Below are 15,019 nucleotides of genomic sequence, written 5' to 3'. Positions count from 1 at the left end.
GTAAATCAGAAGAAAAATACAACCAAGGATGTTTATGGGTAATTCCCAACTATCACCAAAAAGCCAGCTTTTTGTAATGCAATTCAACATCATGGCTCTCTTGCAATGTTCCTGCTAAGTTCAAAAGCAGCAGGATATGACCCAAGCACCCCAGTTACCCATGCAGATTCAACACACAGCTTGATTGGAGCTGAATGCTGTCGGAACCAATTCACATCTTCAGCGCTTCTCCTGAATTGCTTATAGCGGGGAGGCTAGTTTGCCATCAGTCAATAATGGAAAATTTGCTCAGGAAAATATGCTAATGCTCTCTGAAATTTTAGGCAACAAGCCTAAGCATGCTTCCCAGGAATGAAAGCCCTGCTGAACTTAGGGAGACTGATTTCCTAGTAAACAAATTTACAGTTGGGCTGCAGTTGTGACTTTCCATTAAATTCCAAGCTGTAAAGTCAAATACTAGATTCAGTAAATTGAATTCTTCATATATTATTTAGATAGCACCATGAGCACTGATGACATTTCACACAAATTGCAAGGGGACAACCCTGGTGGTTCATAATCTATCATATGGTGCACTTTTAATCGAATGATTTTATTCCAAATTGCCACAGATCAAGCTTTAAAAACAGTCCAGTGCATATTCTGCTAGCCCTCCCCCAACCTTAAAACAAACAAACAAACAAACAAACAAACAAACAAACAAAACGAACATAACAGCCCTCTCTGACAACCCTATTTAGAAATAATGACCTCAAATGTATTGTCACAACAGGGCACAATTGGGAAAGGACCATAGCTCAGTGGTAGAACATGCTTTGTATCTTCATTCCCCAGTATTTCAAGGTAAGGTTTCCCTGAAATCCTGGAGAGCAGCTGCCACTCATTGTAGACAACATTGAACCAGATGGATTAATGGTCTAAGAATAAAGCAGCTTCCCATGGGAGTGAAGTCTTCACTCAGGTCTGCAGGGGAGGCCTGCCCCTGAGAGCCCATATTGGGTGCTAATTAGCTCCTGGGTCTCACGAGTTTTCCCCAGCTGTCAGCACAGCCACATGGGATAGGAATCACCCCCAAGGCCAGAATGCCAGCACTACATCCCTCCACCATCATGCTAGGCTATAAAAGCCATTGCCGGCAAAAAGGAATAGGGCTTTTTTGGCTGAAGATCAAGGTAAAGATGCTTTAAATAATGAATGAACAAAAAGTGATGGTGCAGTAAATTGTTAGTGACTCACCCTTGCATGTAAAAAGGGTTAAAGTGAGCCATAAGCTCATGTTGCCAGCGAGTACGGCTTGGTTTGCTCCCAGCAGCTTTTGCCTCCTTGTCCCCCCCCCACCTTTTGTTTGTTCTCCGAACTCAGCAAATGCTGCATGTAAATGAATTGAATCTCAGTAAAAACCTGTATGTTTACTAACCCAAATAGTGTATGATCATTTTTGTAAGAAACCAAGTACATTTATTTTTAAGTCATCTGGAATCTTTGTCATCTTTATTTTACTGCCAGCAGATGGAGACTTGTTTGATGCAACTTCTGGAAACTCTATGAGTAAAACAGTCACTTATATGCAAAGCTAAGTTTCTGTGATTTATTCTGGCCTAGGTATTTTTGTGGGGAATGTTTGTTTAAAGGTGGATAAGAGCCAATATAATCTAACAAAGTTTTAATGTGCTTGGAACAATAACCATTGTGCTTAACTCTGCTTTTGGAGAGTAGAATCTCTCCCAGATCTCTCTCCCCAACATAAATTTCTTCTGAATGGGCAACAGTGGTGCTGCAGGCCCAATGCAGGATGGCTCACAATGTTTGGTAACAACAGCAGGCAGCCCAATCCTTAGATTCACACATCTGGTAAGGTGGAGTGAAATGTGCATTATGTATAAAACTGTTGCACAATGATATGCCCATTACAAAAAGGGAACCTACCTGTTCCAAAATGGTGTTTATTCTTTCAACCTCGCAGTCGATCAAGTATCTTTTCTCCTGCCGCTTGTCCATTTCCTCAATGATTGCCTTGAACTCCTGAACATCTTTTATGCTTCCCACGGATCGGGCAGTCACTTGCCAATTATTTTGCACGGCGGCTTCCATAATTGCCTGAAGAATGGAAAATCCTGGGGAAAAGAAAAGGGGAAAGAAGACTTAAAAACAGAAAGTGGGGACAAGTTGATTTAAAAACAAAGACGGAAAGAAAGCTCCTGCTTCATCTGGAAACAGCTGCAGTGTTTATAACCCAGTAAAATTAATGACCTGCGAGCATTCTGTGAACAATAGAAATCCAGTTGTAATTTCCCTCCTGCTTGTAGTAACCCTCTGGATTTAGCAGAGTTGCCAAGACATAGAGATTGTCCATGAAACATTTAACACGTGCCTTGACAATTTTCAAGTCCATTCATCCTGCTGCCATAGACCAGGTAAGTACACCCACACCCACAGACCCACACCCACACACCAATGAAACTTTGTAACTTCCTTTAGATGACCTCATGTGCAATCAGCTTGATGCTGCGGAGGAAATCTATTCCAGACCGTGGACCACATTCCCTTCTGCGCAACCTTCCAGGAATCACATGCCAGAGATGGAAAGGTGGGCAGAGCAGTAAAAGTTAATGTTACTTTAGTGCACTACAGATACATGTACACCCCTCTTTAGCCTCCATCCAGTCAAGTTCAAGGGCACCTTCCAGGCTGGGAAAAACTGGAGGGTACAAAACAGGGCTGGTAAGGGCTGAGACCTAGAGAGAGGGAATGTGGCTAGGGAGAAGGCATAGCCTGGGGAAGGCTTCCAAGGGCCAGATAGACTGGGGGGGGGAACATTTGAGTCTCCCCATCCCTGGCCTAATCAGCAGCCCAAAGGACAACTTGAAAAGTCCTGTTCACACCTTCAAAATATGCTCACTGAAACTGTGAAGATCATTTTTTCCACCCCAGCATTGATCTTTGTATGTTCAATGGAAGGTGTAACAAACTACAGCTCCCAGGATTCTTTGGGGGAGACCATGACTGTTTCAAGAGGTATGATACTGCTTTGAATGTATAGTGCAGGTGGAGCCTTATATTACATGAAGTAGCTTCTGTTTGACATTATCATATTTCCAAGGTGGCACGGAGCAGTACTGGAATTGATTGGGAGGTGCAGTCTGGCCCATAACTAGCCCAGACTGAGTTCTGCATAAGGAGAAAATGGCAATTAAAATATTGTGGCAATTATCTCAAGGCAAGTAATGTAGACATGTGGTTTTACTGGTATTCAGAGGTGTGTTTTCCCCCCGCCCCCTGTTCATGTAGTGCATTTCTTTCTTTCTTTAATAGAGAATGTAATGGCATTAAATAACACCTTTAAAGCTCATATTAAGGTAATATCGACTCATTTAACAGCTTCAGCAGAGCAGGGAGGCAGCATAAAATGAACAAAGAGCAGCACAGTGGGAAATTTACGCTTGCAAGTGGACCATTCATTCCTTGTGAACAACTGTGGCTGGGATGTAGACTGAATTTAAGCAAACTGCTGAGAGCTAATTGTGGAACAGCTGGGGAGAATAATCTCATTCTTGAAGGCTATCTGCATGGAAGCTTTTTTTTGGGAGGGGTGGGCTGCAATCTTGCTATGGTCTCTTATAGCAGGAGGGCAATGTCCCCTGACTTCATTTAAGAAGCCATTATTTACTAATGATAGGGATTCAGTCCAGGGCTGTGGGTGGATTTAACAGGCCTCATCTGAACTTTATTCTGCAAGCAGTGCCATACCATTTTAAACAGTCATAGCTTCCCCCAAAGAATCCTGGGAACTGTAGGGTTCTTAAGGGTACTGAGAGTTGTTAGGGAGACCCCATTCCACTTGCAGAGCTATAGTTTTCAGAGTAGTGTAACACTCAGACCCTCTTTTCAGGGAACACAGGGAATTGTAGCTCTGTTAGGGGAATGGGGGAATGCTTCCTCACAACTCTCAACACCTTTAACAAACTACATTCCCCAAGTTTCTTTTTGGGAAGCCATGTGAATCTGAAGTGGTATGATGCTGCTCTCTATGGGCTCTGACTAGCTGGCTAAACCAAGTTTGGGTCTCAAACTCTCAGTGAGTTAGCGACTTCCCCTGCATGTGAAGACAGGCTCCGGTGGATTGAACGGATGAGACCCATAGTGGGTCCAATGGTTAAGACGGCAGTTTCTGCATGTGCTGTGGAGGTAAGTGAGGGGCAGATTGGCTCATCAGCCTGGAAAGGGAACCCAACTAAGAGGAGGAAAATTCTGATCATAAACCTCTGCTGCCTTGCAGGATATCTTTGGAAGAAGAAAAGGTGAAGGAGTAAACCCTAAACAAATCTGGAGTGGAGTTCCTAAAATCAAGAAGAAGAAGAGTTTGGATTTGATATCCTGCCTTTCACTCCCTTTAAGGAGTCTCAAAGCGGCTAACATTTTCCTTTCCCTTCCTCCCCCACAACAAACACTCTGTGAGGTGAGTGGGGCTGAGAGACTTCAGAGAAGTGTGACTGGCCCAAGGTCACCCAGCAGCTGCATGTGGAGGAGCGGAGATGCGAACCCGGTTCACCAGATTACAAGACTACCGCTCTTAACCACTACACCACACTGGCTCTCAAATGGTTGGATGGTGTCATGTATGCCTCCTTCCAGCAACTTCTGCAACCAAACTGGTGCAAAAGGCATTGCTCTGGGCCACATCAGTGAGGCTAAGAGGGGTTTTTTGTTATCTGGGCAGCCCAGGACCTCCATACACACTGCCCAGACTTGCACACTGTGGAAGGTCACTTTGGTGCTGCTAACACAGCAAAAACAACATGGGAGGCAGCAGTTCTGAGTTACCGCTTTCTGCATCCACAGCAGGCACTATGATTCTCCAGCGGTTTGACTTAACCTCTGGAGGTGTACTCCATTGTCTCTTGAGACAGATGGATGCCAACAATGCTTCTCTGTCCAGCCTGTGAAACTCTTTCCCAAGCCACACACCAGTTGGGCTCACATCACTGTGTAGAAGCCAGCTTACTATACAAAGGTAACTTATATATTTGTTGCTCTGTCCACTTCTGCTTCTGGCCAGTGGTCCTCAAAAGGTCACCCAGAAGGAAACGTAGGCCCTGGGCTGAAAATTACTCCTTACATTACCTGGTTTACAGGTTGGGTTGTCTGCCCTTTGTAAAAGAGCTTCAGTCCAGGCAGTTCCCAATGCAGCATCTTTTAAATATAACTTCTGAGCAGGGCTTTCTGGTTCCCTTAATGATGTCCTGACTTTGGTTGCTTAATGCTTCTTGAACGTTCTTGAGTTCGTACGTGTGCACTTTATTGCCGTACAATTAATACATGCTGTGCTTGGGAATACGGTCTGGCTTCCCCTCTCCCCCGAGACCACTGAAAGAGAGGCATTTACATATGTATGGTACAATGAACTCAGCCTTCCTTAACATCATATTTTACAAAGATGGCTGTGATGTCTGAGGCTGCATTACGATTCTGCTACATGCTATAGAACGAGCAGGTACAAGGCTTGGGTTAGCAGACAGCTTACAAATGAGACATTTTGATAATTGAAAACTCCAAGTGCAATTAAAGGGAAATTTATGCCGGTTTTTTAAGCTAAGTGGGGGGGAAATTGGCCTTTTATTGCTTTTGCTTAAGGAGTGTTTAATATTGTACATCATGTCCCTAAGGGAACCTGCCAATATACCTGGAGTCTTGCTTCACTGCCACACAGCTGTTGTATGCACTCATACTTTCCAAAATTTCAGAGACAAGATTCTTGGGGAGGCATAGGTCAGTGGTTAAAGCTAAGTCACCAGCCTTTGGGGGCCAAAGGGCATGTTTGCTAACTGGAGAAACATGCATGTCAGAAGCAGGGATGGAAGGATCTGTCTGTTTAGATCCTCTCAGCTTTCTCATTTTACCAGTCTTAAATTCAGTTCCTCACACGTTGCAGCAATTTGCAGATTATTATTTTTTAAATGCCCATGAACCACCAGCATTTTAGTGTGAATTTCTCCTAACAGACATATTTTTATATCCAGTTTTGACTGATGTACACATTTTTGAAAGCAATTAAATGTACACATTTTTGAAAGCCTGAATACAATTAATTTTGGTGTTATTTTCACTATTATCTTCATTTTTGCGTACATATTCTCCTGATAGATGTGTTTTTGAGAGCTTCATCACAATTTTTTTTTACAAGGATATAGCTATGTCTCAGTTTCAAAAAAGTGCAGATTTGATAGATTTTACTTTAAATACACATTTCTCCCCAGCCTTAGCCACAAATCTCCCCCTCCCAGGAGATAAAAAAAGCCTTATTTTGGCCAAAGAATTATTTGTGGAGATGGGAACCTGAGGAAATCAAGGATGTGTGCCCATGTTGGTGACCCATGGGGTAAAAAATTCCCTTTGTGTGCTAAGGTCCAGATTCAGCCACTGACAGCTTCTGTACAAAGATCTGACAAATCTGGAGGAGAACCAATGCAGACCGGAGTAATTAGTGGCAACATCCATGCCACATATTGAAGACACGTTGAAAGCACATGACTTCCCTCACCCCCCCCCCCGAGAACTAGTTTGTTAGAGGTGTAACTCTATCATGGAGAAACCCAGGATTCTTTGGGTGAAGCCATATATTTTCAATGTACTTTCAATGTGTGGTGTGGATGCAAGCATTACCAGCTAAACAGTGGATGAAATGGAACAGAGTACCTCACAAGGAGATTGCTTAAATATCTCTAGTGAAGGAGAGAGATAGAGAGAGACACTGGATGACCATTAAAAAAAATATATATTACATTTCTATTACTGACTTTTCCCAAGTGAGATCAGGGCTCTAGTCTGTTCCACCCTGTCCATGTAACAACCCTGTGAGAGAGAGAGATTAGATTGAGAGTCAGTGATTGGCCCAAGCACACCCCACACCCTTTGTGTTGGGTGTGGGGATTTGACCCCAGGTCTTCTCCTCCTAGTCTAACACTTTGACCACTGTGGCACACCAGGGATAACCCCCCCCCCGTACCCTTCCAACTGTATGATTCTGTGACAGCTTGCTACACTGTTGGTGCAAAAACAGGAGTCTTCTTGTGGAATTTTAAAGACTTACAGATTTATTATTGATGGGACTCAGTGGAACTAACTTCTGAATAAGCAAGTACAGTGGTACCTCGAGTTACAAATGCCTCGGGTTACAAACGCTTCAGGTTACAAACTCCACTAACCTGGAAGAGTTACCTCGAATTGAGAACTCTGCCCCAGGATGAGAACGGAAATCATGTGCCGGCGGCACAGCGGCAGCAAGAGGCCCCATTAGCGAATGCAGGTTTCTAGTTAAGAACAGTTTCAGGTTAAGAACAGACCTCCAGAATGAATTAAGTTCATAACTAGAAGTACCTCTGTATAGGACTGCTCTGGCCATACAGGAGAGCTGTCATAGATTCTGTTCCAGGAACTATTTTCTTACCACCTTAATGCAGTTGTAAGTGTGGTCTAAACCTCCTGCTCATGGAATCATAGAACTGTAAGTGCAATGCCTCTATCTATCCCTGAGCCACACACCAAATGCAAACAAAACTGATATATAGCTGTCAAAGGGGGGGAAAATAAACACATTTTGCCTACAATTTTAGACAGATACTGTTGCTCTGATAATACCACTACACAGACAAAAGGGGCCTATTTGCCCAGTTTAATAGCACTCTAAAAGCGTGTGAGAATCTCTCTTTTCAAAAGCAAGCTGAGCAGCAAGAGGAAAGAATACTTTTTCCACTGAAGAGCTCGTTCAGTTAGATAAAATTCCATGTCTAGCAGGACTGACCGAATTTTTTATATAGTTATGCTTGATCAGATAGCACCGTAACCATCACTAGTGAATGCAACTGAAGAAATGATAGATCCGATAAGGGCTTGCATCCAGTGGACCATATTAGCGCATATCTTTGGAAGCATGAAAATCTTTAGGACAGCCATCAAGCACATTAGTGCAAGAAGGCACCAGTAATTTAAATCCATCTTCTGTAGCTAGCTGCCCTTCTTCTCCAGCCCACCCCACTTCCCTCACTGGGTGTGCGGGAAATTATGCCTAATATACACATTTTTTGCAAAGAGATAATGATTGTTTTAAAATGTTATTTTCACAAATACAATGCTTTCCCTTAGTATATGCATTTTTGTAAACATTACCTGCCTGGAGAAATGCATTGCAAAACTTTAAGGCGTGTGAATTTCGAAGGATGTCTGTGTTTTGGTTCGTACATCATTTCAGAAAGTGTGAGTTAGGTAGGTTTATCTATAAATGTGAACTGAACTGAATATATCCCCCAGGTTTTTAAAACATGTCCATCAATGTGGAATGCACAAAATCAAAAGCATCTCTCTCTCTCTCTGTGTAAAAAAAAATAAAAATCCCCCCTCTCTGTAGCTGCTGGTGCCTAACTGAAGATGAAGATGAACACGTCTGCCTATGTTTATGTATTTATTTAAGGAAAGGGGATCTAATTAGGAATCCTGCAGTTAGTAATTAGCAGGTTAGCGGATAACCTCATGCACTGGGTGAGATGGTTGATCTGTGTTCCAGGAGAGTTGAGTGCCTGGATGCAGGGATACCCAAACCTATAATCAAGTGGCTCTCAGCTGGAGGTGAGATGCTGCTGCTGCTGCTGCTGGCGGCTTTACAATTGCCAGAAGCACATTAAACACCTTCAAAAGGTACGTTTGGCTTATGGAAGAATTTCCAAGAAAATTGCAAAGAGATTAATTAATTTATTTGACTCTCGAGCCAGATTGGCCCTCTCATCTGTGAAGGGCATTCTGCCATTGACAAAAGCCTGCTCCCCCTCTGAAGGGGTATGCAAGATTACACACACACACACACACACACACACACACACACACACACACACACTGCACTGGGATTCCAGTCATTTCTGCTGGTCTAGTTCATTTCATTCCTTATTCATCTGCATTTGTTTTGTTGTGACACCCACTTTTATTTTCAGGATTTTTTTTTTAAAAAAGAAACAAAACCCCAGCCCCAACCCCATTTTTTTTTATTTTGGTGGCAGCGACAGAGGAGACATCTGTAGCCATTTATAGAAGCTGCCTTTTGGTATCTCTCCCCCCCCCCAATTCAGCAATGCAGGATTATTCTGGAGCATTGCCTGGGGTGGGGAGTGATGGTAGCCAGGGTGAAGCATTCTGGGAAAAGACAACAAATGGCAGCTGACAGGAGGAGCAGCTGATGCAACCCTTAGCCTAATTTTGTGTGCCTTTGGGGTGACGTTTTGCAGGAGAAAAGGAGGTCAGGAGTGGGAAAACGTGGAAACAAGCCAAAAGGGATGGAGCAATTAATGTGGGAGGGAGCAATGTGCTAGCATTTGGTTCAAGATCTCTGGCAGGAACAATCTAGCCCTCTCCTCACAGCCTGCTGAGCAGGGAGAGAGAGGCGGTTGGTGACAAGTGGCTTGCCCTCCTGGCTCTCTCTCTCTCTGCCCCTTGCTCGCCATCACACCATGGCTCCAGACCTATTACCTTGAAGAATACAGCCCCATATCTGCAGTGGCGTAGCGTGGGTTCTCAGCACCTGGGGCAAGGCAAGTAATTTGTGCCCCCTAACCCGTGGATTTTAGCACTCGAGTCTCTTCCGCGCCCCCCCCAGATGTTGCGCCAGGTGCACCCCCCACGCTATGCCACTGCTCCCACTACAAGTCTTCAGGACAGCCATCTGAAGGCTGGCGCGGGGAGAAGGTCTCTCCGCCCCACCGCCAGGCTTCGGAGGAGGTCCGAGGACAGTGGGGAAGACGCGCTGCGCTTCCCCGCTGTCCCGGAGATTTCCCTATGGACTTTCGTCTTGTGAAGGGCCGGCCAAACGCCCCCCCCCAATGTTGTGCCCGGTGCGGCCGGCACCCCTGGCACCCCCCACGCTACGCCACTGCATATCTGCCATCTGGAACCCACCAGATCTAGGGACTAGGGTCACCTGGCTCACCTGACTTGCCACATTTTCTTGCCATACAGGATTCTTGTGAGAAGCAAGTGCTCCCTGAGCTCCTTGGTGGAAGGGCATGATAAAAATGTAATAAATTTAATTTCAAATGCATGCAGTAATCTTACTGATAAAGCAAATCAAGTTTTCATTACGCAAGCCTGAATAATGCTGAATAACGCTTAAAAAGAGAGAACAAAAGTCCAGAAACTGCTGAGTTTAAATAATGATAAATAATATTCGTTTGAAGAAACAATCGCAGGAGATTATGTTAATCAAGCCACGAATGGAAATTCATATTCAACATTTATAAGAGTATGTTAGCTTAGCGAGTCTTAGATAAATGTCCTAGAAAAGTCAAATATTTGGCTGGTTGAATTGTCTTCCTATTTCGTCAAAAGATTCTTGATGCCTAACCTCCAGTCATCAAGAGCGAATAAATATGTACCTCCTCTTGATAAACTTTAATATATATTTCTGAAGCCACCCTGATATTGTCGTTAGAATATGCTAATAATTTTAAACCAGAAATAAAACAAGTACCCCACAGGAAAAATCTACCAATTCTGTCAGGGAACATGTCATCCTTCACTAATCAACTTTGTAAAAGGAATTCTGTGACTGCACATTTACGTGAAGTTGAATTTTGTTTTAAAGAACTGGTCATCAAAAAATAATTAAGGTACTCTGAAATTTACGTACGCTGTTTACAATGGCACTAATAATAATCCATGGATCACTTGGCATACTGTATGCAAATCAGTGCAATGACTATGTTCTTCATAGTTGAAAGTGGCATGTGTTTTTCTTTTCGTTCCCAGTAAATAATTTTTTCAGCACTCTGCAGTCTCCCTGGCTACCCCTGCTTCCTGATCTCAATAAATAAATAAATCCCAAAACCACCCCATGGAAAGAATTACGGTACCCCATGGGTTTCCCCTAGGTTTCCCTTTTATCAGAATATGGGCATCTAGGAAAGCCGCAAGGTGAGATGCTTGGCATAATGAAATAAAGGGTGCTCATAAACACCCTGTGTCCCCATCAAAAGGTAGGCAAACATGACACAAACTTTGTACCACTCCCATGAGAATTTAATGGAAATGTTCTCTCCCCTTGGATAACTTTGAAATGCGATATATTTTCACATTTATTGATGGGCAATGGCTAAAACAACAACAACAACCACTGGAGAATTTTTGACACAGCACTAGAAATGGTTCCTTAGTAGAGGAACATATCTGGTCCCAAACTCCATGGAACAGTCTACAACACTCCCATTTGCTTGGAGGTAGATCCTTAACTGCATTCCTCTTCTGGAATGCTGTGTGATCATTGTGGTCCTGCAAGGACTAGATCTCCCTTGGGTGGGAAGCAGACTGCTTGATGCTTTGAAGAACATTTTGGTCTTAGCTTTGAAATAAGCAGCTTAGCATAGCTTCAGCACAGGGGCAGCATGGTGGGAGAGGGAACACAATAGTCACATTCACATACTGTGAAGAGTCCATTAGAACCCTTCCCACCATGTGCAGTTTGAGAGGGATTGTGACCATAGCTCAGCCCCCATAAACAGTTTTAGAATTAACAAGGAATATGAAATAAAGCATTATGTGGGCTCCAGCATTAAGACTTTGTGGGTGTTGCACTGGACATTCTTACAACAGTAGATTATTCCCAACATATTTAACTGGAGCATTCAAACCAAGAAGGTAAGATGTTAAGCAGATAGGGTGCAATGCATATTGAGTGGGAAGTGAATTAGTGTTCTCAGTTCCCCACCTCACCCTGCGAATCGGATGCGTCTCTTTCCTTGTTTATTTCACATACAAAGCAGAAAAGATGTTTATTTAATATTGCCTCACTATGATATTTATATCTGTGCAAAAAGAGGAAGGGAAAGATAAAAACCAGGTCAGTGTTGCCCGTGAGCCACAGTACAGTTGCCTCAAAGGACGAGGGGGGGGGACATGTAAAATGGCCAATTATTCGCTGTGCAGATATTACAGGCTTGGAACAACTCCAGGGACTACACCAAATTCTCTGGCTACCTTTTGCCATCCATTTAATCGTAACCCTTCTGTTGAGATTTATTAAGGCTAGAATCATATGGAAGCAGTATTCCCTCTAAGGCAAGGTTGGGGGACCTGTGGTCCTCCAGATGTTGTTGGACCACAATTCCCACCATCCCTGTCCATTGGCCATGCTGGCTGAGGATGATGGGGGCTGGAGTCCAATATCCGTACTCTGATTCCAGAGAAAAAATGAGGGGATTCCAGAGGAAAAAAATGTACGGTATTTCAAACACATTCCAATGCACATTTAAAGCACATGACAATCCCCAAAGAATCAAGGGCACCTCTCACAAACCTACAATCTCCAGTACCCTTAACAAACTACAGCTCCCAGAATTCTTTGGCGTGTGTGGAAGAAGCCATGTGCTTTAACTGCATTGTATGGATCTGTCCCTATAGTCACAGCAAGGATTACTGTTAATATCCTGTTCTGTATTTCTGATGGTTCTGTTCTGTTGGTTGTATGCCCTGCAATCACCCACCTTCCACAACAGAAAACAGGATGATGTGTTTACTTATACAGTTGTGCTTTAGACAAAGGTTACCAGATTTTTTTCAATGAATCCGGGGACACCTTTCAGCTTCAGTAGGAATGAATGGATTTTGTCAGGGAACTGATTTGTAAATCTGGGGACTGTCCCCAGGAAACAGGGACATCTGGTAACCTTACTTTAGACCCTGAAATGTGTTGGAAGTTTCCATGAATGGAGGAGATTCCCCACTTCACAAAGCCACACTCAAGCTCACAGAGGGCTGGAAGCTGACTAAAGGTAATGCAACAGAGAGGGCTGAGTGCCATGCCTATCTCTGACCCAGAACTTGAGTCCTTGAAGGGTGAGCCAGACACCTCCATAGACTGAGGGCAAAACTACAATTCTCATCAGCCCCAGTAAGCATGGCCAATGGCCAAGACTGATGAGGGGTGTAGTTCAGCAACATATGGAGAGCCAAAGGTTCTCATTCCTTATGCTAAAACTTTCTGAGTTTCAAAAGCCATTGCATGATAGGCCATTGTTGGGAAAATGAATACAGGATGCAGCAGGAAAGGGGGGGGGGAAAGGCAGGTGGACCTCTGGGTTTCACCACTCCAGCACCTCCTACTTGGCTGGATGGAATCATATGTGTAGAAACCTATGAGTTTGGGATGGATGGAATGCACCCTGCTGGCCAAAGTTGCATTAATTGCTCCACTTACTTTGCCTCTGGCCCCAACCATCACTAGAACACATGACCCCTGGAAGTTGCCAGTGAGGAAATGTGGCCTTTGGGCTGAAAAAGGCTCCACATCCCTTCAATAATGCAAGTGTTTCAGTTTTCATCTACAAAATGTTAAATATGTTGCTCTTCAAAGAAGAAAGCACGTTACTTTGTTCTAGTAATGTTCTTCCTTTAAAGCCCTATAGCAGGCATAGGCAAACACGGCCCTCCAGAAGTTTTGAGACTACAAGTCCCACCATCCCTAGGACCAGTGGTCAAGGATGATGGGAATTGTAGTCCCAAAACATCTGGAGGGCTGAGTTTGCCTATGCCTGCCCTATATGGCCTAGGACCCTCATACCTATGGGACTGCCTCTCCTGGTATGCCCCTCAGAGGACCTTATGGTCCACAAATAATAATACTTCGGAGGTCCCAGGCCTCAAGGAAGTTAGACTGGCCTCGACCAGGGCCAGGGCCTTGTGACTCTGTCACAAGAGACCAGGGCCCTGCGGGATTTGACATCTTTCTGCAGGGCCTGCAAGACGGAGCTGTTCTGCCAGGCCTTTGGTCCGGGCCCAGTGTGACCCCCCTTCTTTCCATGTAACCCTGTATGTAAGTGGCCCCTTGGCCATTTCTTTTGGCCCATATGGAACCAGCACAGGTGACTGGGCCTGGCGAATATTTAATATCCCTACCTTCATGGCTGTGATTCGTGGGTTGGCCACTTCATTTTATTTTGATTTTACTGTGATTTTGAGCTATGTTTTAATCAATTGTTTGATTTTGTGTTTTTAATGCATTATATATTCGGTGTCAGCCGCCCAGAGCCCGGCCTTGGCTGGGGTGGGCGGGGTATAAATAAAATTTACTACTACTACTACTACTACTACTACTACTACTGGCTACTGCAGGCAGAAAGGAACTTTGCAACATGTGTTCTTTAATTAGCAGGGCTAACTAGGAAATTGGCTCAGAGGAGGTTCTTTTCCTTATAAAAAACACCAGCACTGGGGTGGAGGGCAAGCTGCAACTGAAAGTGGTAGCGTAGCAGATGTTTTGAAAGCAGTTGTTCTCTAGTAGCAAACACCACCGCTGGAACATGATGGTATTTTTCATTCTATAATGCTCAAGGTTTTTGCATAAAGACTTGAATTGTACCCTTTGGGATGGATGGATTGAAATCAAGATTGAGTGCAAGTGCAAGAATTGATTTGAGTGGGGTGCAAATCAAGACCGTTTAGTGACTTCAATCTTCAGTTTAAATAATCAGAACCACCCTCATTTAGGTTATTGATCTTCATCAATTTTCAATTTGCACCTCCATTGCTCTCAGAAACTTGTTCTCGACTTCATTGGTTTGAAGAGCGAAGCAAAGCATGCACATTCTCTTTGTGCTTCACTGCAGAGGACGTTGTGTAATATAATCTCAACACAGCAGTGGCCTTTCAGATATCAGTAGAGGGAAAGGGATTTCATTAGTGGAGGGCAAGATTTACAGCAAGCAGGTCTGGGGTCAGCACTTGGTGTGGTAGGACAAATGTCAGGGGCCCCATGTAGTGGCGGAAGAACTGTCTCTGGCACCCGGGGTGGGATGCCGAGGGGCGGGGTGAACTGCTCGGTGATGCATGTGTGATGTCTGTATGGACTGCACATGTGCGGCATCCCATACGGAGTGCGCACGCATGGCAACCATATGGGATGCTGCTCGTGCGCACTCACTATGCGATGTCGCACATGAGCAGTCCATACGGGATGCCACACATTCACACTCTGAACAGGCTGCCACTT

General features: G+C 44.1%; 1 protein-coding gene across 3 annotated transcripts in view; it reads right to left on the bottom strand.

Annotated features, from left to right (window-relative positions):
- The window catches only part of GRIA3 (glutamate ionotropic receptor AMPA type subunit 3), a 209,648-nt gene that overhangs the window by 113,410 nt on the left and 81,219 nt on the right, over positions 1–15,019 (bottom strand). For all 3 annotated transcript variants that reach the window (XM_082207234.1, XM_082207233.1, XM_082207235.1), the window contains exon 4: positions 1,927–2,114. In XM_082207234.1, the coding sequence (XP_082063360.1) occupies positions 1,927–2,114 (188 nt within the window). The remainder of the gene's footprint in view (positions 1–1,926; positions 2,115–15,019) is intronic.

This window comes from Podarcis vaucheri (assembly GCF_965113315.1).
Source record: "Podarcis vaucheri genome assembly, chromosome: Z".
Taxonomy (NCBI): Eukaryota; Metazoa; Chordata; class Lepidosauria; order Squamata; family Lacertidae; genus Podarcis; species Podarcis vaucheri.
This window is presented reverse-complemented; position numbering and strand designations above follow the sequence as displayed.